This window comes from Pelophylax lessonae (genome assembly GCF_965119305.1).
Source record: "Pelophylax lessonae genome assembly, chromosome: 3".
NCBI lineage: Eukaryota > Metazoa > Chordata > Amphibia > Anura > Ranidae > Pelophylax > Pelophylax lessonae.
In genome coordinates, this window is record NC_138770.1 from 466,743,003 (window position 1) to 466,767,328 (window position 24,326).

General features: G+C 40.4%; 1 protein-coding gene across 1 annotated transcript in view; it reads left to right on the forward strand.

Moving 5' to 3' along the window:
- Nucleotides 1-24,326, forward strand: part of LOC309551828 (formin-2-like) — a 138,048-nt gene that overhangs the window by 14,074 nt on the left and 99,648 nt on the right. The window contains 2 exon segments of the mRNA XM_082252525.1: nucleotides 14,206-14,369; nucleotides 19,139-19,265. Coding sequence (XP_082108651.1) covers nucleotides 14,206-14,369; nucleotides 19,139-19,265 — 291 coding nt within the window.

Sequence of the window (24,326 nt, forward strand, 5' to 3'; positions counted from 1 at the left end):
CGTGTAAATCACCCAGGGAAAATCAGATGGCTGCTTACCAGAACGGGTAGGTCTCTCAAGCTAATGAGTAGACCACAGAAAGCTTAAGTGTAATGCCAAGGATGGCCACAGGATGTCTCCTTTAAACTCTCAATGGCGATGTCCACATAGTGGGAAACAAATTACGACAGGGACATAGTGTAACTCCGTATACAAGGCATTTATTTAAAAGTAAAAAGCAGATAAAACCACTCACATTTGCGATGTGAATTCAAGGCATCTAAAGGTTACAGGTACGCTGGAAACGAACGAACATCTCCCTCGCTGTTAGTATCTAGGTAGCCGGCTTGTTGGGGGCGTGGTCTCGTCACGTCTGGGTCACCCGACCGGTTTCGCTATAGGTTAGCGTCATCAGGGGTGTGACCATCAGACGTGACTCCACGCCTATATACCCCATATTCATAAGGCGGGCGGGGCCGCGCATGTCTCCAGGATATCTGTAAGAGAGGGCGGAAGTGAGCACCCTGGATGGCTTCTTGTGTGGGCGGAAATACATCACATGAAGGAGGGCGGAAGTAAAAACACTCAGCATTACATGAGTGAGAGCAGAAATGATGTCAGTGATAATGAAAAAACTTTTCAGCGTCTCCAGGACTATTTTATCCACTGCAGTTTATTTATTACAATGGATAGATATCGACCAAGTTACCAATTGATATTCATATGTTTATGGGGTAACATAAATAATAATGTGACTAAATTAATAGTATATAAAAAATAGTGAAAAAATGTGTAGGAAATAAATTGTGCACAACGCCATCTAGTGGATAAAAATAATTATGCAAACTAGTGAATCTTATAAGAAAAATTAATTCTGAAAGAAAACAAAACGAGGTGCTTAGTCCCGATCTCATACAGATACAAATGGTATCAAAGATATAATTTGGAATTATAGCCTGGAGATGTTCGTTCCTTACATCAATCATATTATCAGTAATGTATTCCGTCATATCACCATATATTATTATCACATAAAATCAATAAAAGATTAATAAAAAAATTTTTTTTTTTTTTTTTTTATTAAAAAAACAGATAAAAACAAAGAAAAATAAGAAAGTCATATTAGCTATTATTAATAAAACTGTTTACGTCCCATTCTACATTTAAGCCGAATGGCACGTAAGACTTGAGACAATAAATCCATCGTGTTTCGGCCCTTGAGATTTCTCTCTTGGCATTGGAGCCTCTCCAATGAGGAGTATACTTGTCAATTGCTGTGAAAAAGGTATGTTTAGGGTTCTTATGATGGCATAAGCTATAATGTTTGGACACGTTGTGTCCAGGGAAACCCTTTCTTATATTACCAACGTGTTCGCCAAGGCGAACCTGCAGGGCCCTGGTAGTACGGCCAACATACTGTTTCCCACATTTACATTGTAGCATGTATACAACATTTTTTGTGCTGCAGGTGATAAAGGAATTGATTGAGTATTCCCTTCCTGTCTGTGTGGAAAGAAACTTTTCAATCTTTCTTCCTTTAAAGCTATTTATAGCGCAGATGTTACATCTGCGGCACGGATAGTATCCTTTTAATTCAGCAAAGAATGTGGGTTTTCTTGGGATTTCTATTACATTCTGGGCTATTTGATGTCTCAAGGATGGGACACCTCTGTAGACTACCGCAGGTTGATCTGGTAAGGTTGGACCCAGAATGCGATCGTTTTTTAGCACAGGCCAATGTCTTTTAAGGATTTTTTTGATGAGGTAATGTTGGGTTGAAAAAGTGGTTAGAAATATGTCTTTGAATTTATTTTGTTCCAAGACATCACGCCTCTTGGGAACCAATAGGGTGTTTCTATCCATATTAATTACCTCACTAAGGGTGTTATCAAGGGATTGTTCATCATAACCTCTATCAATGAATTTATTTCTTAAATCTGAGGCCTGTCTTATGAAATCCCTGTGGTGTGTACAGTTACGTTTTAAGCGTAAAAATTGACTTTTAGGTACACCCGTAAGCCAAGCCTGGTGGTGACAGCTATCTTTGGGAATAAAACTATTTCTGTCCGTTTTTTTGAAGTGAGTCCTTGTAACCAAGGAGTTGTTAGATACTTCTAAATTAAGGTCTAGAAAGGTGATACTTGTAGAACTACTATTATGTTCAAGCTTAATGCCTCTATCGTTAAGATTAAGGCCCAACATAAAACTGTCTAAGGAGGCGGAGTCGCCATCCCATAGGAGGAGGACGTCGTCGATGTACCTCCTCCACAAAACAAGTTGAGGGGGACGGTTACCAAAAACGACGTCCTCCTCCCATTTTGCCATAAACAGATTTGCAAGGCTGGGCGCAAATTTCGCGCCCATGGCGACTCCGCGATCCTGCAAATAATATGTGTGGTTGTTCACAAACACTCTCCATCCAACCTCACTGAGCTCGAGCTGTTTTGCAAGGAGGAATGGGCAAAAATGTCAGTCTCTCGATGTGCAAAACTAATAGAGACATACCCCAAGCGACTTATAGCTGTAATCTATAAGCAAAAGGTGGCGCTACAAAGTATTAACTTAAGGGGGCTGAATAATTTTGCACGCCCAAATTTTCAGTTTTTTATTTATTAAAAAAGTTTGAAATATCCAATAAATTTAGTTCCACTTCATGATTGTGTCCCACTTGTTGTTGATTCTTCACAAAAAATTACAGTTTTATATCTTTATGTTTGAAGCTTGAAATGTGTCGAAAAGTTCAAGGGGGCCGAATACTTTCGCAAGGCACTGTATATAAAATATTTACGTATTTACTATTTACCAATTGTTTTGCACGCACCTCATTAAGAGTTGGTTCACACTATGGCGACACGACTTCGGGGGCGACTGGTGAAGTTCACATAATGGAAGTCAATGCAAGTCGCTCCGACTTCGGTCAAAAGTAGTGCAGGAACCTTTTTCTAAGTCGGAGCGACTTGAGTCGCTCCTATTAGAACGGTTTCCATAGCACAGAATGGAGCACGCCTGACAAGTCGCGGTAGTGTGAACTGGCAGTTAATCGCTTGGGGTTTAAAAAAACAATAAACCTGTACTATTGATTTTTTTTTTTTCTACAACCGATTGACTGGGTCATTTAAAGCATTATTTGTCGCTTATCACTTGGTCGTGCCTTTTTGTCATGCTCAATCAATGTTAGATTCCACTGATCATTTAGTTTTATAACACCGTGTTTGGCCATCATTAGTATTTAAGAGGTAAGCTGTATGGACGTTTTAAAGCAATTTCCTCAGCTTATCTTTCACAATCTGCACAATCCCATAAGACAGCCACACCCTCTAGAAGGATACCTGCCAGAAGTATGGTGCAGAAACATGATTTATGATATTGTATTGTATAGTGAGAGATGAAGGTGAGCCACACATTATACAACTTTTGTTCCTTGAAGAAAATAAGCTTGCTCAATTCCCCCCAATCAACACAGTCACATCCCTCCTGCTTTGCTATTGTATTCTGACAGAGTGAGGTTTCCTATCCGTCAGAATATAATGATCACTGTTGGTGGCTATACCACCAGCAGTGATCGCAGGAGAAAAACCCGACAATTACACTAAAGTCCAATTCGTCCAAATGCCTGCATTTGCTTTATTGTTGAAGTCCTATCCAGCAATCACTTGCTTTTTTGGTATCCATAGGAAGTCTGCAGAAAAAATAGAATTAGAACATCTCAAATATTTCAGACTTCCCAAAATATGAATCTCTTCTACAGGTGCCTAGACCTGGGCACCCAAGGCACATGCCACAGATCTTCAACTAAGTACCCTTAGTCTCTTTTAAGATATGGAGAAGATACATTCTATGCATTATACAGTATTGAAATATTGTATAGTGTACTTTAATCCCTTTATTATTTATTTTGTCATCATAATGTAACATTACTGTTTTCAGACCAATTCATTTTTGTTCAGTTAAAAATGATTATATTTGTCTTAGATTTGATTCAAAGTGGTCATCAGGTATCCTACCAGCCCCTCAACATTGTATTCTGTGTGCCCAGAGGGGGACTTGATCTGTGACAATCCTTGAAAGCCCCTGCTCTAGTCATGGATCTGGTATAAAACACACAGTCCCAAAACATGTCCAGCGTAACAACAAATTGCAGAACAAGTAAAGCAATCCCAGGGCTCAAGAAGAGTAGAAACAAATCAAAATTCACTCTGTGAGAACATGAGTCCCTTCAATGATAATAGTGTAAGTAGCTAAGGCAGCAGTGTCAAGCAGTATAAGTAGTAAAACAGGACACTCTGGTGGTACTCATTCCATGTGCTGGTGACCAAAATCCTAAGAAACCGGCTGTTTGTCCAACCACATTGTACATTCACCTCCATCCTGTTACTCATGGAGCTTACAATCTAAGGTTCTTATATCGTGTGCATACACACTTGGTCAGTTTAGACAGGAAACAATAACCCTACCAGTATGTCTTTGGATGGTGGAAGGAATATGAGGTGCCTGGAGGAATTCCACACAAGCACAGGGAGAACATTCAAACCCCATGCAGATAGTGCCTGGTTGGGCTTCAACTAAGGTCCCCAGTGCTGCAAGCCAGAAAAGCTAACCTCTAAACCACTGTGCTACTCACAAAACTATACAGTTTTGCTTTCCCCTTCTTGCAGCAGATTACTAATTTACTAATGGGGATCTTTATAGTGGGAAGCATCTGAGCATATACACATACTAGAAACTTCAGGATCAATACATGTGCTTGGGTAGCAATGTTGTTAGTGTGAGATTTATTGCTCTTAAGTGGTTGTAATATTTTATTGAATATACAGCTCTAAGAATAATACAAGTTATATTTTGTGGCAGTGTACAGCTTTCCCAATTTGCTTTGTATTTTCCAAGACATGTAGTGCTGCTGTGGTCACATTTTTATGGTTTTTTTTACTCCATGACTCTAGACCAGTATTGTGAGTATTATAGTCTCTGTTGTTTTTTTTATTTTTTAAGTAATGGTATGTGTCAAAATAACACAACATGACAAGATAACATAAATGGGTACAAATAGGCCATGAAGAACAATCCCCAATAACATACTTAAAAACAAACCGAATACAAGAATCAGAACTTGTGAACATGGCCTTCAAGCTGTCATACCCACGATATCAACACACATCATGAAGCTTCTTGAAATATTTTTGAAAATAGGGGAGAGAAACACCCTAGGGTGCCTGAGGGAAAAAAGGGAATTTGTAAATGGAGAGAAAGATATATAGGTAGGGGTAGAGGAAGAGGCGGAATGATAGGTTGTATGGAAGGGGTGGAGGTCCACGGTGGGGTGCGACAGGTCTTCAAATTACATCCAATACAGAAAATGTTAGCAGGTTAAGATAACAATAAGTCTCTGTTGGTTTTAAAGAAAAAGATTTTTACAAACATATTGTATAACTCCTTCTTTATCAAACCGTCTGATGCAAAAGTGTGCTGTGTCACAAAGCAAGTAGAATATTGTCAATTTTAGGGCAAGTTGGAATCAGAATACTTCCTACTACCTTGTATTAGGCAAAACAGACAGTCCTAATTTCAGACACTGATAAAAGAGCATGGTGCTGTAACCTAAACCCAATCAATGCAAATGATCTTCTAAAAGAAATGGGTATAGCATACCAAGACACAGTATTTTTTAAGTCATTTTCATATTTTCATATAGTAATGACTCTTTTCTTTGTGCAGATTTTTTGTAACCTGCATATGTATTTATTAACTAAATATATAACTTACATTTACAAAAAGCTGCTGTGAAATATGTTTTGTTAATTAAATTAATTGATTAAAAATGGATATACGGTATCTCCTACGTAAGAACATCATCTGTGCACAACTATGGCAATCTGCCATGACAACCACTGAATTATATTTCTTATGGCCCTCTACATTAGGTGGTGTAGAGGTATATGAAATGATTCTCTTATCACTGTATTTTGTTCTAACCTAATAAAATGTAAAACTGGATCTACACATTATCACGTATTCACACTTCCCTTTTACTGTATATGCTGGCATATAAGACGACTTTTCAACTGTAAAATCATCCCCCAAAAGTTGGGGGGTCGCCTTAGAGAACTACAACAATAGGACTACCAAGCTGGCCCAAAACTAATGTTCCTAATTTGTCAGCTGGCTGGATGTGCGGGATACTCTATGTATCGTAGCTTCGGCTACATACAGTATACTGCACTGAGCCAATCACGGTGAGTAATGTATTCTATTTATGAATACATAGCCAGCTCAGATTGGCGGAGTCAGAGAGGCGGGCTGATAATGTTACAACCTCTGACTCAGCCAATCCGAGCTGGCTTTGTATTTATTAATAGAATACATCGCTCGCCGTGATTGGCTCAGCGCGGTATACTGTATGTACCCGAAGCTACGGTACAGCCTTCCTACTTGAAGTAGCTTAACCAAGGTGAATTGAGTAAATCCTTAATGGAAAAGCATAAAACGTGAGTAAGAAACCAACTGATATCCTTTTTTGGACTGTTTGCTGAGATTTCTGGCCTTTTCTCTTGCTCTTAGATATCAATTTACAATATACTTAATGTTATCAGTCAAAAATTTTAAAACATGCTCCAATTGCAATCTAAGCAGTTAAAGTGTATTAATAACCTTAACCGCTTGCCGACCGCCGCAAGTAGATATACTGCGGCGGTCAGCCCCTCACAGGCAAAGTGACGTATATATACGTCACTAGCCTGTGAGGCTCTGGGGAGTGAGCGCGCGCCGCCGGACCCCCCCCCCCCGCGCGTGTGACCGGCGGACCCGATGTCCTCCGCTCACTCTGCGATCGTCGGGAGAGAGGGAGAAAGGCAGGCAGCTTGTGTAAACAAGCTGCCTGTCATTCTCCCCTGTGTATGAATGATGATCATACGGTTCTCCTATGTAGAACCGTTGATCACTGTTCATACATCTCAAGCCACAGCCAATCACAGTAGAAAGCACGCCCCTAGGGACCAGTGATGGTAGTAACTGCGTTTAAGTAAACGGCGTTACTTAACGCAGTTACTTTTCAGGGTAACGAGTAATCTATTTGATTACCCGTCCTATCCCTGTAACGCCGCTGCCGCTACTTTCGGCCGCGTTACCGCAATTACATCTACCGCCACTAGATGGCAGTAGATGTAATTGTATTCCCCCTCTCCTCTACAGGGCCGCTTTAAGCAATAATTGGGGGCCCCCGGCCACTTGAAGCATTGGGGCCGCTGCACCCCCGGCCCCGCTGCGCTCCAATCGGATACACTGATGTACTTTCCTACGTCAGCCGCTATGAGCGGCATGACGTCACATCCGGCGGGAGCGGGCGGCTGCGCGGCGGTGGATCGTCGGACTCACTGCAAGCAAGATGGTAACAGCGCAGATGCCGATCCGATCCCTCCCACAACAAAGACAGACGCCAGCATTCACAGCCAGGTAAACTGTGTTCCACCCAGTTGTGCCAAATGTTATATTTCTGGGGGCAGCGTCAGTGAACATACTGTATACAAAAGTGGCTTGAATGGGAGGGTGGCATCAATTTCAGAGATCCATAGTGCCTTTTTCGGAAGAAAACGAAGGTCAAGTTTTTATGTGGACTAAAACACCAACATATTAACAGAGCTATTTGTTCATTTCCTTCTATTCTCCCAAGTGGTCTCTCTCTCATGCTATTGATGGATCAGTGAAAAGACATGTTACTTTAAATTTATTAAGCCTTTACCTTTTTTGTAATGAATTCAATTTTGGTATTTCTTCAGCTTTACAACATTGCTGCCCCAGCAAAGAGTTTACGTGATTTCAAAGTGCAATTTGTCCCTTTCCACAAAGACCTTGGATACCGGCACAAATACATATATAAGGGCTCTTTCACACGGTCCGCTCCGCAGGCGGATCCGTGTTGCTCAGCGGGGATCGATCCGCGATCCCCGCTGAGCCGGGCGGATGACAGCTCCGTCTCCGCTTGCAGAGCGGAGAGGGAGGTGTCTCAGCCCCCGCTGCCCTCTATGGGGGATCGGATGAGAGCGCTTGTCCGCTCTCATCAGATCCGATCCGCTCCGATTACTGAACGGATGGAAAAATAGGGTTTCCATCCGTCCAGATTTCAAGCACAGGATCGGATGCGGATGGCAGCGGGTGTCAGCGGAGATGTCTCCGCTGACACCCGCTGCCCCATAGAGCTGCATGGAGGATCCGATCAGATCTGCCTAAAAAACTGACAGGCGGATCTGATCGGATCGCCCCTGTGAAAGAGCCCTAAGAGTCCGGAATTACGACAGATACTGAGGAAAGCAGGATACATGCGACTTAGGATAGCTATATACCGCCTGATATAAGGAAACAGTGCAGCAGATCTGAGCATTATTTCTAGCCATTAAACGTGTAGAATACTTTCAGTTTTCAAACAAGTTAGTCACAGAATTTTTTCTTTTCTCTGTACTTCACAGAGCATGTACTGCATCCATATGTCAGCTGATTCAAGGGAAATGTGGGTCCTGGCAGTTCATTTTAAAGTAAAACGATCACGTTGTATAACAACTCATTCAGTTTAAAATAGAAATGAAAGGCAAAACATTTTTTTATAGATATAGAAAAAAAACACTATATCTTTTTCCCTTTTTAATAAACAATCACATTTACTCTGTTCTCAGCTGCATAAGAGCAGGGGAGGAGAAGCAGCAGCTTGAGCTTGCCAGTGAATGGCCTTGCAGCGGGGGAGTGTCAGGACAAGTCTGATCATTGGAGGAGAGTACACCAGGCTGCCTGGCTGGTGGTGGCGTGGCACACTGGTGGTGACTTGGCACACTGGTGAAATAGCCGCTCACCTCCAAATCACTCTTAATGAGTGTTTGTACCAATAGGTAATAGGTCTCCAATGTAGACGGAGACCTACCACACCAGCCGTCAGCGACAATGGCGACAAAAAAAGTCAAAGTTACTTTGCTGAGTAACTAATTACTTTTTCAATATGGTAAGTCAGTAACTCAATTACTTTTTGGGAGAAGTAATTTGTAACTGTAACTAATTACTTTTTTAAACTAAGATGAGCAACACTGCTAGGGACACACATAGCCCCTCCCTCTCAAAAAAGTTAACCCCTTCACTGCCAGTGTATTTTTACAGTTACAGTGCATATATATAGCACTGATTACTGTAGAAATGTCACTGGTAACCCCAAAAGTGTCAAAAATGTAAGTCAAGGGTCCGATCTGTCCGCCCCAATGTCGCAGCACCGCAAAAAAAATCGCAGATCGCCGCCATTACGCGTTTAAAAAAAAAAACAACAAAAATTACAAAAATCTTTCCCTTTGTTAGTAAACGCGATAACTTTTGCGCAAACCAATCAAAATACGCTTTTTGGGATTTTTTTTTACCAAACATATGTAGCATAAAACAAATTGGCCGAAAATTTAAAAAAAATTTGATTTTTACTTTTTTTTTGGGGAATTTCATATAAAAAAATGTGAAAAATATTGTTATTTTTGCAAAATTGACGCTCTTTTTTTGTTTATAGCGCGTGATCAAAAAATCGCACAGGTGATCAAATACCGCCAAAAGAAAGCTCTGTTTGTGGGAAAAAAAGGACATCAAATTCGTTTAGGTACAGCGTCGCACGACTGCGCAATTGTCCGTTAAAGTCACGCAGTGCCGAATCGCAAAATACCCCCTGGTCGGAATGGGGGTAAAATCTTCCGGGGCTTAAGTGGTTAAAGACATATGACATAACCTCAGACATGAAATATGAAGCTTGGTAGTCCTAAACCTGGAGTCCGCTTAAGGTTCACATTTTATACTCCAGCCTGATTAGTGGGTGTAAACGGCTGCTAAACAAGACCCACATCATGGGGTAGGGGGGTAGTCTTATACGGCGAGTATAGCCCAAAACCTATGTTTTAACTGGAAAATTAGGGGGTCATCTTTCACGCCCAGTTGTCTTATACGCCGGCATATACGGTAATTAAACCAACTTAAATCTCTAAATCAGGCATGTCCAACCTGCGGCCCGAGGGCCGCATGCGGCCCAGAACCACAGGCGATGCGGCCCACTGCCCCCTGACAATTATTTTTTTTTTTTTTGCTGGGGAGGAAGGAAGTTGAGTCGAGGGCACAGCCACAGCTGCTTCCAACTAACTGTAGGCAGAGGCTGCCTTGGAGCCTCTGTCAATGATAGACAGCACATTGGTGACGTCTATCATAGGAGCCGGTCCAGGAGGCAGAACTTCGTATGACAGCGGTCGTCGGGTAAACGGGAGTTTCCCGCTCTGTGTAATCCAGTGGCTCTCCTCTCTCTTCATTGCAGACTGCATTGGATGGGCATGCACTGGTCAGGCTACATTGGATGGGCACTGATCAGGCTGCATTGGATGGGCATGCACTTGTGAGGCTGCATTGGATGGGCACTGATCAGGCTGCATTGGATGGGCACGCACTGGTGAAGCTGCATTGGATGGGCATGCACTAGTGAGGCTGCATTGGATAGGCATCCACTAGTGAGGCTGCATTGGATGGGCACTGATCAGGCTGCATTGGATGGGCATGCCCTGGTGGGGCTGCATTGGATGGGTTCTGATCCAGCTGCATTGGATGTGCATGCACTGGTGAGGCTGCATTGGATGGGCACTGATCAGGCTGCATTGGATGGGTATGCACTGGTGAGGCTACATTGGATGGGCACTGATCAGGCTGCATTGGATGGGCACGCACTGGTGAAGCTGCATTGGATGGGCACTGTGTAGGCTGCATTGGATAGGTACGCACTAGGCTGCAAGTGCCGTGCGATCCCCCGACTGCCGCGGTAGACTTAAGATGTCTACAGTCAGTGACAGAGCCGCTGCTTCCTGTATAGTTCCAGCTCTGTCACAGGCGGAGTGATATGAAATGCACTCCGCCTGTGACAGGAGCCATACAGGAAGCAGCAGCTCTGCTCTCTACTGCAGCCGCTGCTTTCTCCAGCAGTACTCAATGTCATGACCAGCAGTAACTGCACGACCAGCAGTAACCGCCAGCAGTCTGCAAAATAAGTAGAAAAGGTATGTGCATTAGCGTGTGTAAATTGTTGCGATATGTTTTTTAATAACTAGTTGTGTTTTGTCATAATATGTCATGTCCTTGTTCATATATGTATGAAGGACATGACATTTTCTGGCTGCCTAAGTCATATGTGCTAGGGGTGCAACTATCCCCCAGCACATAATTGTAAATATCCCAGCATGTGCAGTGTTTCTGACTCCTACCACCATGACCACTTCAAATCACTGAAGTGGTCATGGTGGTTAGAGTGTTCCTTTAATATCTCTACACTCTGTATCACTAGTTCAAAAGCAATTCACATTACTAAACTATACCTGAACTGTTGCTTTATCCCATTATGAACCCTAATTTACTAGCGCGAAAAAAGTTATTATGGCATACTGGCAAAATGTAAAATTGGCTAAGTTATAAATAAAGGAAATGACCCTGTAGCAGAACAATTAAAGTATACAGTAAATAAAGGAAAACTTTTTTATTTTTTTCGTTTTACATAGAATGTCCGGTGCACTGTTAATACCAAGGAAATTAAATGATAGAAAATCCAACATTTTTGGTTGTCACCAGGACAGAAAAAAGAGAGGAAGGCTAACGTGATTCCGATATTCAAAAAGGGCCAGGCATATCCCGGGAAATTATAGGCCTGTCAGTTTGACATCAATACTATGTAAACTTCTGGAGGGGATGATAAGGGACTATATCGTAGAATATGCTAAAGACAACAACATCATCAGTAGTAACCAGCACGGGTTTACAAATGGGCGTTCTTGTCAAACCAATCTCTTAGCATTCTACGAGGAGGTGAGCTGTGAGCTAGATAGGGGGAGACCAGTGGATGTGGTGTACTTGGATTTCGCTAAGGCGTTTGATACAGTTCCCCACAAGCGCTTAATTTATAAAATAAGGTCTGCAGGTATCGACAGCAGGGTTCGCTCTTGGATACGGAACTGGCTAAAAGGGCGTGTTCAAAGGGTGGTAATAAACAGCGCATACTCAGACTGGTCTGAGGTAGTAAGCGGGGTGCCCCAGGGCTCAGTCCTGGGGCCAACCTTGTTCAATTTATTCATAAACAGCATTGAGTACGGGATCAGTAGTTCGATATCAGTTTTTGCAGATGACACAAAATTGGGCAGGGCAATAACTGCACAGCATGAAGCAGATATCCTACAGAATGACCTGGACAAAATAACGGAGTGGGCAACGACATGGCAAATGAGGTTTAACATGGAGAAGTGTAAGGTTTTGCACTTGGGGACTAAAAACATAAAAACACAATACACGTTAGGAGGGGAACCCTTGGGGGAATCAAAAATGGAGAAAGATCTGGGAGTCTTGGTTGATGATAGATTAGGCAACAGCATGCAATGTCAAGCGGCAGCTGCCAAAGCCAGCAGATTATTAGCATGCATAAAGAAAGGGATGTATTCCAGAGATAAGACTATAATCCTTCCACTTTATAAAACTCTGGTCCGACCGCATCTGGAGTATTCTGTCCAGTTCTGGTCGCCAGTCCTCAGGAGGGATGTGTTGGAGCTGGAGAGAGTCCAGAGAAGGGCAACTAAACTGATTAGGGGGTTGGAGGACCCTAACTATGAAGAGCGGCTGCAATCGCTCGATTTATTCTTCCTGGAGAAGAGACGTCTGAGGGGGGGACATGATAGCAACTTATAAATATCTTAATGGGGATCTCAGCTTAGAAATAAAGCTGTTCATTCGAAGGGAGGGCATGAGGACTCGAGGACATACAATGCGATTAGAGGAGAAGCGTTTTAACCTCAGGCAACGAGGAGGGTTCTTTACTGTTAGGGCTACAAGATTGTGGAATTCTCTACCACAAGAGGTGGTTTCTGCGGGTAGTATGGTGGCTTTCAAAAGACTTTTAGACTTACATCTCAAGGATCAGGACATTAAGGACTATGTGAGATGATTACAGCCACACACACCTACACAGGTTGAACTGGATGGACTATTGTCTTTATTCAACCTCACCTACTATGTAACTATGATTCCTGGTGTCAACCAGGGATTCCCTCATTTTGGATATGTTTCTTCAAACTTCCTGTTTTGGCTATGGGACACATCCCTAATAGGACACAGATAGCAAAAAAAAAAAACCTCTTCCTTATTTTATCCAAAATGAAAAAAAAAAAAAAAAAAGTTTTGCTTTAGGTTTTACGTTAATTATCATACTTATGCAATGTTAGGTATTATAGTGAACCAAACCCGTTCTAACATCCAAATAGCATCATGTATTTACCTAAACACATATGTATTATACTTTAACATCCATGTAAAATATAAAATAATGAGCATGATCATATTTTAACAGTTTAAAAGTTTTAATAACTTGCAGGAACATTTTTTTTGCTTAAACATTGTACCATGTTACTTCAAATGATCACTTTGAAGATTATATCTTTTGATTTATGAATTATTTTTTATTTAATTAAGAGCTAAAAGTAATGTTTAACAAATAATGTAAATTTTAAAAATGAATTAATGCTAAGGAAATTCCTAGAGACAAATATTTTCAGGGAGCAAAACTTGTGGCTTTCCATGAAAATTAGTGACAGCTGACATCTGTGGGATGATATTCATCCCGTTTGATGCTGTGATTGGATACGGATGGCTCTTGGTTGCTTGGTGGTGATATGCTTCAATTTTCCCACAAAATGTTATAAAAGATTGAATGTCTGGGAATAAGGATCAGGTTTACTGCTACCATAAGTTTGTATCAAACTTCCTAGATATTGAGCAAAAACGTTGGCTGCCAAAAATAAGGAACAACCTATAATGTTATGCATAGCCCATGTCCTTGGTTTGCAAAATTAAATGATTATTAGTGATAATTTAAAGAAAAGAAAAAACAGGCCGCTTTCTATAAAATATGGGCTCACAGCATTCATATTGTCAATGTGACAATTTTTTATTGTATTCTTTTTTTGGCACTAGTATGTGTCCTCAATTGCGATGCTCAACTTCCCATGCAGTTTGTTTGACAAAAGCTTGCTTATTAGCCCTACAGATGGCCAGAATTAAAAAACAAGTTTTGCCGCCATAGACTTCAATAGGGTTCAATGCAAAGGTCGCAAACTCCAAACTTTGAACAAGATTTGCAAAACTGTTCGGGAACTGTGATGGGTTTTCTTGTATTTACTTATTTGTATATTATCTATCCATTAACTATAGGACAAACCTTGCTGGAAAAATTATTTAACCAACAAAGAAATGCACCAGAGAATGCAGAAAAACTTTGCTCTGAAATCCTCACTGTTGGCTTACTGCTTCCTTTCGGTGACTGCTTTCGTGAACAGTGCAGCAAAAGTGCAGAACAGATTCCTTCCAATACACAAGTAAGTTTTATCACCTTTGTTTTACCATTTCAGGCTGATTCATGTTACAACCAGTGCAGCTTTAAAGAACCGATTCCAAAAAAGTTGGTACAAGTGTCAAAAAAGCTTGATTTGTTTTAGTTGTGTGAAAAAGAGTATTTGTCTGGAAAAAAAAAACTGTTAAAGTAAACCCTTAGCATGCTGAAAGTAATTACTTCAGGAAACCATTCTTGTTAATGATAAAAAGTAAAAAAAAAATTTAAACCACTCCCAATTGCTCCCAATACATCCTCCATCCCAAGCCTCTTGTCCTCAAATTAAAGTAATTCTAAAGGCAGAACGTTTTTTTTTACCTTAAAATGGTTGTATACCTCAGTCATGTTATCTGAATAAAGTATAAACTGTATATCTGTAGTGTTTACTTCTCTCTCTCCATAGCTCTAACTGTCATTTCTCTCTGTTCTTTCGTTCCTCTGTTATCAGCATGAGTCACGTCTGACAAGTTTTCCAGACACTTGTGATAAATTTGTGACAGAGAAGAGTGCTCAGCACACAACTTGTGTATTCACAACATCTGTCCATCCTTCCTTCCTTTTTGTGTCACGTGTGAGGGGGGGTGTGTTCCCCCCCCCCCTTTCCTCCTATCAGCTCTCATACACTGTACAAGAGCTCTAACTGCAGCTCCTTGCGCCCTCCTCTGTAATACTGACAGATAAAGGATTTTATCTAAATTCAGCACTTTTCAAGGGATGTATAAAAGAGAACACTGCAGATAAACACGTTATACAAACTTTATACATAGTACACTTATGTAGGTAGATTTGTTTCATCTCTGTGTATCATCTGAGGCCAGTCAGTTCAATGGGTATATGAGAGGGTTTACAACCACTTTAATGCAACATATGCATTAAGGTAAAAAATCTTCTGCACAAAAATGGAAGGCTCTCTTGACTCGCTCTCTCTCCTTATTGGCTCAGATACAGCAGTGGGAGCCATTGGCTCCTTCTGCTGTTAGTCCCAAACAATGAGCAGGGAGCGGAGGGCCAGGGCTAGGAGCATCATCAGTGGAATTAGAGAAGAGGAGGATCCGGGTTTGTCTGTGGGAAACCATTGCACAGAGTAGGTAAGTATGATATGTTTGTTATTTAAAAAAATAAAATGTGAGCCTTTAGAATCACTTTAACCACTTCTGGACCGGAAGTATTTTCTCCCTTAATGACCAGGACATTTTTTTGTGATTCATTACTGTGTTACTTTAACCTCCCTGGCTGTATGATTATATGCCCAGATTTCTGTGCTAAAAGCGGTACATTGTTTTGCACAGAAATCTGTTGTTTTACATTTTAAAGCTCACCTTCCCATGCGATCCCCCGCGGTCCTCCCCCGCCATCCTCCCGCTGTCTTCCTGCTGTGTGCTCGGCCGATGCCGGCACCTGTCTTCCGATTCCCTTCCCTGCGAGCGTTGCGACGCAGGGGGGTGGAACTGTCAGCAATTTCAAAAGTGTAAATACACTAAATGACATGATACAAAGTTGTGATCCTAACGGATCGCAACACTCGCAGCCATGCACAGAGCGAGGAGAGACAGTGAGGACAGCGGGGAGGACAGCGGGGAGGACGGCAGGGGATTGCAGGGAAGGTGGGTAACATTGCGGGGTAATCCCGAGTGTGGCTCAGGGTTACCGCTTTTGGTACTGAAAATTGACCCCAAGCCACACTCGGGAATACCGCCAGGGAGATTTACGGACAATTGCGTGGTCATTCGACACTGTACCGAAATAAAATTGATGTCCTTTTTTCCCCACAAATAGAGCTTTCTTTTGGTGGTATTTGATCACCTCTGCATTTTTTGTGCCATAAACAAAAATAATAATAATAAAAAACAATATTTTTCACATTCTGCTATATAACATTCCCCATAAAATTTTTTAAAAATCAATATTTTTTAACATTTTAGACCAATTTGTTTTCTGCTACATATTTTTGGTAAAAAAATTGCAATAAGCGTATTTTGATCGGTTTGCGCAAAAGTTATTGCGTCTACAAACTAGGGGAAAGATTTATGTCATTTTTATTGTTTTTTTTTTTTCACTAGTAATGGCGGTGATCTGCAATTTATAGCGGGAATGCGATATTGCAGCAGACATATTGGACCCCTAACTGACATTTTTGACACTTTTTGGGGGGGACCAGTTACATTACTACAGTAATCAGTGCTAAAAATATGCATTGCTACTGTACTAATGACACTGGCAGGGAAGGGGGTTAACCCAGGGGCGATCAAAGTGTTAAATGTGTACCTAGGGCCGTGTTTCTAACTGTATGGGGGTGGGGCTTGTTAAATTATCATAGAGACATGTGATCCCATATAGAAGGATCACAGGTGCTCTGTGATCATTCCAGAGAGAAGAACGGTCGGCTGTGTTTACAACAGGTGACCATTCTTCTCTCTCAGCGGGGAGCGATCACGGGTGTCTGCGGCGGGTGGTCCGAAAGCGGTTAAGTAAAGTAAAAAGGGTTGTGTGGCATCATTAGCTTTTATATTTTCAGTCCCTTTTGTATGAAATCTTCATACAAAGTTACTGAAGTTCCCCAGTCACCCACTTGACTAACCCCTTTCTCCATTTTTAAACAGTGCATTTGTTTTTATCATTTATCAAGCCTCATCCCTAATTTGAATATCACTAAATAAACATCAGACAACAATTAGTAACCTGAACCTAAACCTGAGACGTTACTGTTAATATCAATTTGAACACTAAACCTCAACTTTTTCTTGTTACATAATTTATGAGGTTGTGAAAAAAACAGGTTCATTCAGTTCAACCTATGTGATCCATAGCTTACTATCAGAGAAATAAATGTTAAATACCATATTATACTATAGAGTTTTACACTTTATTCTATATTATGCTATATATAAAATATACTGTATTTTTCATATGCTAAAAAAAGCAGTAACTGCTATAATAATGATATTGCCATCATGCTGAAAAAAAATCTTGGGATAAACAGCACTACAAAACCTGCAATGAAATCTATATGTTAAACTGATTTGGTCCAACCTCCACATATAAGATTTGGTCCAACTTTCACAAATAATTTAATAAACAATATACAGTAAATGTGTTGCAGTGCCCCAAAATGCACAAATTTATCGAGTGGGGCCCATTAAAAAAAGTAAAATTTTTGTGCATTGTGGTGTTTTCGAAGGACGTGTATTTGGCATGTTCGTTGACACCACACACTGCATAAGTGTGCCTAATCGCTAGTATACATGGGCTTTTGAGGTTACTTTGAGATCAAATGTACACCTCTTCACAATAGTTTAACCACTCTGTCAATGAGAAAGCAATAACTTTAACGATGGGGGTTCACCTATTTTGATTATTATTCTGTTATTTTTTCATACGTTTTTTTTTTTTTTTTTACAGATTTTATAACACAAATAGCTGTCGATAATAATGATAATTATAACCATAAGGGAAGTACAAAGGTTGCCATTTCTGACCCCTTACGTAAATGATGTCTGTCCATTGTACTGGTTCACTGGTCAGAACAATTGTGCAGATCAGTAAGTTCAGAACTCCCGATCTCTATTGAGTCCTGTTGCGCAAGCAACGTTTTAGAGTATTTGAAGCATCTTTCTGGTCTGGTGATTTGTAGGGATTTGTAGCTAGCTACATTATTGTTGTAGCTAACTTCCACGTAAATTCAGAAGGAAAAAAAAAACTGTGTGTGATGGTCATCAAGCACCTGCATTGGATAACATATTGCAAGTAACTCTTATAACTGGTGATTCTGTCAGTTGCTCCGTGATTGAGCTGCAAATCACTTGGAATTCCTGGGACACAAATACTTTTTTGACTGCACTCCAATTTTTTTTCAACCAACAAAAATCCTAAGGGGGACAATTTTGTAGCTTCTGCAGTACAAAAAATCCAGCCTATTTTTGGGTTGGCTCTGATGAGCTCCAGAAAGAGAAAAGTTGTTATCCATACCCATCAAAATTTGCTTTTCCTAGAAGCTCATCATGTCAGCCTACCTTGTCTAGGTTTATCATCAGGCTCGCTGCAATTGTGATTGATAGCAGTCAGTGGGTGTATAGAATCAACCCACTGCCTGCTATCAATTGCAATAAAAATGGACTTAGGATTTTCCAATGAAGGTACTGCTAACTAGGTTATGTTACGTTTTTTCCTAAATTAATAATAAAACATCTGCCACATTGTTCAGAATGCACATCAGGAAAGGATCCACTGCTTTTAGCACTATAGATTGATGTGAAATAATAAAGCGATGAAGGGCAAGAATAATACACAGCAGTAAACAAAATATTGCCACAGATTGTTCCAGTACAATCCACAGGATCCAGCTTTTGAGCTTTTTTTTTTTTTACCTTAGTAATGTTCACTGCTTTGCCACGTAACCTAAGTCTGCTGTTATACAATGTTTGGAGCTAATGTTGCAAATGCTATTGAGACTCAAACCTTTAATATTACGTAATCTGTAATTATCGCCAAGTTTTAAAGCATCAGATTGTGAGACAAAACTCTTTGCTTATTACAGTAACACAACCTAGCACCCCATGAGCTAGGTAACTGCCTCTCAAGTCCAATGAAACATCCCTGTATTTCTTCTGCTTGTGCCTTTCATGTCGAGAAAACCCCTTTCTTATGTCCGTAACCATTTTATGGGGAAAATCCATAAGTTATTACATTTACTTTCTACTGCTTCTTAAAGATTTTTGTAAAATACCAAGTAGTGTTTACATTTTTTTCTTCCAACAGCAAGATGAATTTGCCACAAGAGCTGCAGTCAATCAACCTACTCACTCACTTAATTCTTTGGAAGAATGCTTTACACAAAGAAGTCAAGTTGCACAGTCACCTTCATCCATCTCATTTAAGGAATCTGGTAAGATTTAATATTTCTAAAGTATTATAAGTGAATAATTTAACCATATCTCACTAACAACTTTTGAACAAGAACAAAGAACACTAAATCTTATAGGATTTGGGGGGTTGGGGAAAGGATGAAGGATGTTTTATTTGATTTTGTGTTGCTACGTTCTTTTTTTAGTTTGTTGTGTACAGCATATATTTGTTGCTAAACGGTTGTTGTAGTTGCCGCTTTTAAAGCGATTGTAAGATCTCGTTTTTTTTCCTATAAAAATAACAAACATGTTATACTTACCTGCTCTGTTGCAGTGGATTTGCTCAGAGAAGCCTCAATCCCCCTCTTCTCAGGTCTCCTGGCCCCCTCCCTCCTGTTGAGTGCTCCGACAGCAAGCAGCTTGCTAAGGGGGCACCCGAGCCAAGTCACAGCTCCCTGTGTCCATTGAAACACAAAACCTCAAACCAGCCACACCCCTGGTCTCTCCTGATTGGCTAGCCATTGGCACCACTACTGTGTCTCAGCCAATCAGGAGGGAGACTCACGGACGGCTGAGACACTCGTGGACATCGCTGGACAGAGGGACCTCAGATAAGTGTTAGGGGGGCCAGAGGGGGACTGGTGCACACAGAAGGTTTTTTATCTTAATGCATAGAATCCAATAAGATAAAAAAAACCTTCTAACTTTACAATGTCTTTAAGCAGCATGCCCCTGCATTGCTGTGTGGTGACTGTGCATACCAAAGGCACCACACATTACTTCCTATAACAAAGATTTCAGTAAAAGCTAGACATTCCATTTACAATCCAAAAAAATACTTTGATGAATAGCAGGTAAAAAAATTAAAGGTAGAGTTGCTGCCTATGATAGTAGTTGGTAGTGAGCATATCCTGCAGGCCCCACAGCTAGTTGTAGGACACATTTGCCTGGTGGACCAATACAGCCACAGCACACTTAGCAGATAGTTGTTAATGTGAAGCTAGCCAATTTTTAGCAAGCTATATATGCTTTCATTATATTGGAGATGCCACTACCTCTTGATACAGTAGGTTTAGTAATCCTGTCAGTAATAAAACCTCTTGAAAAAAAATTAAAACTGAAGAAAATCAGATTAGGAAGCTGCTGCTGTATGTAAGCTAAGAAGAATAAAAGGAAATTCCATAGCCAAATGTGCACTGCTAGAGAACACTGTCTGCAAGACTGTCCATGAAAATTGTGCTGTTCCTGTACCACCACCTTTGGCTGTAGGGCACTCCCCCCCAAATTATAAGTTTCGTGGGGAAAAAAATTGCAAATAAAGAAAAAAATGCCTATACAATTGCGACACAAGTCATTTTGTAATTAAATGTTATTAAAAAATGACCTTTCCTTTTCAATCTGCAGCTCTGTAATTTTCTGAAAATGCAATATGGCTACCTGGAGGTGTTCTGTACACTAAATGTGTACACAACACCCCCCAGAAACATAATTTCCTGCTTGTATGATTGGCTCACCAATTCTCCCAGAACCCTGCACTAAAATACAAGTCAGATTTCGGGCATCCTCTGCAACAAAAATGTCAGTTTTGATGAGATACTCCCAGTAGGAAATCACGTCTAAAGGGATGCAGGCCCACCAGCTTTCCTCATTAGAGCCCTGCAAGTGCACAGCTGATTGATAATTATAAAACCACTCCAATTAGATTCACTTACCACATGGACACAGACAAATATACAGGGATTTCTTCAGAATACCAAAAGGTAGGAATTTGCAGCAAAGTTTGTTAAAATCCTTGTAATGTAAATAGATCACCCAGAGGGTCATGTTTTTTTTTTTCAAAAAAAGTAAAAAGTGGAGTTACACTCTAAGGGTTAGTGTCTTTTCAAACATCAGCTTCGAAGCTGCATGAAAATGCCCTCTGCCCACTGTACAGCATTTTTTTTTTTTTTTTGCATTGGTGCATGCTACCCTTGGCAATGCTAGGCTTCCCATGCCTTTTGATTGACAATAGTTTAGCCCCACAAAAGGACTGAATTGAATATCAAGGTTCATGCTTAAAGACTTCAATGAGGTTCAGAGAAATGTTTGGATTTTCCAAATTGTATAGACATTTAGTGAAGGTTTTTAGTCCGGAATCAGCAGCAGACATGACCAGATCTGCATGGCTACACTCAGGAAACTGGGACCTGACTGTGTATGCTTTAAGTGAGATTCATTTACAGTGAAACAAATTCCATCCAAACTCCAGCACACAGCAAACATGAAAATATAAGTAAATAAGAAAAAAAAAAAAAAAACCCTGACAGAATACCCGGCTAATAACTAACAAACAGAAAGCCAAACCAACAGCTAACTATATACAATATATACAAAATGGGGAACCCCGAAAAGCAGAGGAAAATTGGAGGTGCAGGGAGCAGATGAGAAGGGGGGAAACAAAACTGGGATCAGGAACAAGGGGGAGCAGGTACAAATCAGCATGGTACAGGGTCCAAGTGCAAGATCTAGGTATAAAGAATCTGGCAGCAGCAAAACACTGGCGCAAGAGGCTTTTAGTAGGGAAAGGCCTAAATACCCTCCCAGCAGCCAGCATCAGGTGGAAAATGATTTTTGGATTCTGCTAGCTGACATCTCTCCTTTAGGAAACCACAATGTAACCAGCAGGTTATCCAGGTCCTGACAGTATTATGTTTTTATAACAGTAATGTCAACATTTCAAGGGTTATTTTCTAACCGCATAGTACTTACATAGTTACATAGTAAGGTATAAAAAAGACACAAGTCCATCTGGTAATCAGATTTTCTCTGGATCATCTTTACCTATAAATGTTAGTATCCAGTTATATTATGTACATTTAGGAAAGACTGCAGGTTTTTTTTTTTTAAGCAATCTATCGAGCTGGCCAGAACCACCTCTGGAGGGAGTCTATTCCACATTTTTTACAGCTCTTACTGTGAAGAAACCTTTCCATATTTGGAGATGAAATCTCTTTTCCTCAAGATATACAGAGTGGCCCCTTGTCCTCTGTGATGACCTTAAAGTGAATAACTCAACACCAAGTTCTTTAAATGGACCCCTTATGTATTTGTACACATTGATCATATCTCCCCTTAATCTTCTTTTCTCAAGAGAGAATACATTCAGTTCCTCTAAGCGCCCTTCTTTGCACTTTCTCCAGTTCCCCAATATCCTTTTTGAGAACTGGTGCCCAAAACGGAACTGCATATCCTGGATAAGGTCTTACGAAGAAATTTGTACAGGGGCAAAATGATATCTCTCTCTGGAGTCCATACCTCTCTTAATAAAGGAGAAAGGATTTTGCTCACTTTGGAAACCGCAGCCTGTCATTGCATGCTATTATTAAATTTGTGATCCACCAAAACCCCCAGATCCTTCTCCACTATGGATTCCCCCAGTTGTCCTCCCCCTAGTATGTATGATGCATGCATATTCTTAGCCCCGCAAGGGCATAACTTTACATTTATCAACATTTATCAACATTATACCTCATTTGTTACCTAGTTGCCCAATTAAACAGTGCATTGAGGTTGGCTTGTAAGTTGGAGACATCCTGTAAGGACGTTAATCCACTGCATAGCTTGGTGTCATCTGCAAAGACTGAAATGGTACTTTTAATCCGAGACCCTATATCATTTATAAAGATATTAAAAGGTAAGGGCTCCAATACTGAACCTTGGAGTACACCACTGATAACCTTAGACCATTCAGAGTAAGAATCATTAACCACTACTCTATGCATTCTTTCTTTTAGCCAGTTTTGTATCCATTTACAAACTGATCTTTCCAAGCCTGTAAACGTTACCTTACAAATTTAGTGTGGGGAACTGTGTCAAACTGCAATTGCAAGAAAACTGTTATTAAAGAAATACATGTGCTGCCATGCTGGTCTTCTTAAAATGCTGTTTGCCTAGCTATTGCTAGCTTTGATTTTCTACTGTCTGATCCATTGAGGGCATACATTTGATTGTACCCTAGGCTAAGTAAAAGTCACACACTTTTGTTCATTTTTATAAACAATCTGATATTTTACAATTTTATGTGATCTGATATTCACACTTTTGCTACTAGAATTGATTTGTCAGCAGGGACAACATTGGGTTTTATGGCACACTATGTAAAAGTTAGTATTAAATGAATCTCCATGTGGTCCTTTAGGTAAAAAATAGAATTGATTATTTAGGTATTCATTCATTTCAAGAGAGAATTTCAATGTGTTATAGTCTTTAAAACATCCATATTTTGTACCGTGTAATGTTCGACTTGTAGACCACAGCAACTGGGCCATTGAAGCTTTAGCTACATATTATATAAATGTCCATTACAGAAAAGAAAGAAAGAATATTGCTCATAGTTTTAAAGTGACATAGGGAAAATAACGGATACTGGATCACGAACCTTTGAAAATCGAACTAAAGACTTTAGCCCTGTTTTTGATGCATTTAGTAACTACGGTCTCATTTAAACTGGATCCTTTCAAATTGCATGGCCCCAGGACCTTTATATTTGTTAGAAAAAAAAAGATAATTTCAGAAGCAGATTTCCTTGTATGGCAAGAAATACTAATAGAGACATTGGACCCAATATAAGCTACACCAATTGTACCTATTATAAGATTAAAATTGTGCCTGCTATGAAGTTAGAATTACCAGTAGCTATACATTGTGGGGTTCAGCTTCAAGCAGAGAGCTCGCAGGATGGTTATCAGTTTGGGAACAAGATGTGGTCAGTGATTAACCCCCATGCAGCCTGCTACAAACCTTCTACTGCCATCCAGTTACCTCATGAACCACTAAATCCAGTGGCGCAGATATACTCCATTCACAACTGACAGGGGATGTTTGTCACAAGTTGAACAAATAGTAAAGCATTATGTGAAGATCCTAGCACAAACACACATACAGCTGGCCATAAAAGATATTGTTGCAGATACACAAGCAATATTTACTCAGGCTGTAAAAAATGAACTATTTGCAAATCTGCGTCTGCATTGCGCAAAGGAACTGCCAAACATTGATGGATTATTATTTGAGTGTAGTGCTGTATTGTGACAGTGTTTTAATAGGAGCAGACTTAACAGAAA